We start from the raw sequence: 1,459 nt of genomic DNA on the forward strand, positions 1-1,459 counted from the left end.
GGGTGCTTCACTCTCCATACAAAAAAAAATCGTTACAGTTTTTCCATCGAATTTATAAAATCAATTATACTTTGAGAATGCTGGCAAAATATTTTAGAATAATATTTGATAATAGTGGAGGATTTTGTTATAAAAAAAAATTATTAAAAGAAAATGGGTTTTGCAAAAATTACTTGAGATGATAGAAGATGTTTAAACATTTTATCAACGAAAACAAAATAATTAGATTTTCGGAGGTGCATATTTTTAAATTGGTCCAGCTCAACTAAATCTTAATAATATTCCGAAATATTTTGGCGGAAGTCTAAAAATGTTTTTTTTTTTGGAGAGGCACCTTCATACATGTAAATATATTAACACATGCCCATACATACATATCAATTTTGTATTAAATTTCTAGCACTTTAATTAATGATGTGTCCATTAGGTATGAAGAAGATACAAAAATTTATAAAAGCGGAAAGCATCAAGTAGATGAAAATACCAAACAGCTCATTATTGTACAAATGTATGGGCATACATATGTATGTATGTATGTATGTAGATATACAGTAGTACACTTATACTTCAAAGCACTTACAGATATCGTACGGTATCATTATCTATAAAATAATGAGGAATTATGGTTGCATGAAGTGTGTTGAGTCAAAAATCAAGCGCGCAGCGGCTACCACTAAAATTTTCTATTTCATGTAATACTTCAAGCTTTTCAATTCAATTTCTTCAAGGGAGGCACACGAAAGTTGAAAACGAAGTACAAGAAAAAAGCAAAAAAAAAATCGTTAAAATATAAACAAAATATTTACAATAGGTTGCAACGTATTTACTCGTGATTGCTCCTCTTCTTCGGGTGCATTTTTCCTGCCAACAATTTCAACGGTTCGATAAACTGCGAGGCAATCAAACACACAAAGAGATCTTAAAATATACGTACTACCTAGAAGCAGAGTAGGGTAAAAATAACTCCACACAACGCCTTCAATTGCAATGGTTTACCTACACATACATATGTATGTATGTATGCGCACTTTTATGAATTCTTATATGCATGTGGAAGGTGCATACATATATAAATTCATAATATGCACCAGTAGTTACGCCCGCAGTGCTGATGCGATTTCTCAGAAGGGGTCGCATGCTTCAGTGCCCAAAGTATGAGCCCGAAGATAGATAGGCAGAAAATAATGCAACAGCGCACAGTGATTCAAAACTGGCATTTAGTGTTCATAATTCACTGGAGGCGTTCATTTTTCACTCAATTTGATAAATTTTTTTAATGCAAGCTAATAAAATTTACAAGACACCAGTTGAGCCCGATTATTTGAATTTGGTCTGTTTATATTAAATTTAAATTTTTTAATGCAGAAATAGTAAAAATTTTGAAGAAAATCGATTCTCCTATTTCAGCTAATAATTTTTAAGAAAATCGTTTCTCCTCTTCCAGTTAGTAAATGTTACA

General features: G+C 31.5%; 1 protein-coding gene across 2 annotated transcripts in view; it reads right to left on the reverse strand.

Moving 5' to 3' along the window:
* Positions 1 to 1,459, reverse strand: part of LOC118739659 (protein Peter pan-like) — a 9,463-nt gene that overhangs the window by 6,577 nt on the left and 1,427 nt on the right. The window contains exon 5 of one of the 2 annotated variants that reach the window (XM_036471123.1): position 12. The exons of the other annotated variant lie outside the window; for it this stretch is intronic. Within the exon in view, the coding sequence (XP_036327016.1) occupies position 12 (1 nt within the window). The remainder of the gene's footprint in view (positions 1 to 11; positions 13 to 1,459) is intronic. 2 annotated transcript variants of the gene reach the window in all.

Source organism: Rhagoletis pomonella, unplaced genomic scaffold (genome assembly GCF_013731165.1).
Source record: "Rhagoletis pomonella isolate Grant_MI unplaced genomic scaffold, Rhpom_1.0 Rhpom_scaffold_00001, whole genome shotgun sequence".
NCBI lineage: Eukaryota > Metazoa > Arthropoda > Insecta > Diptera > Tephritidae > Rhagoletis > Rhagoletis pomonella.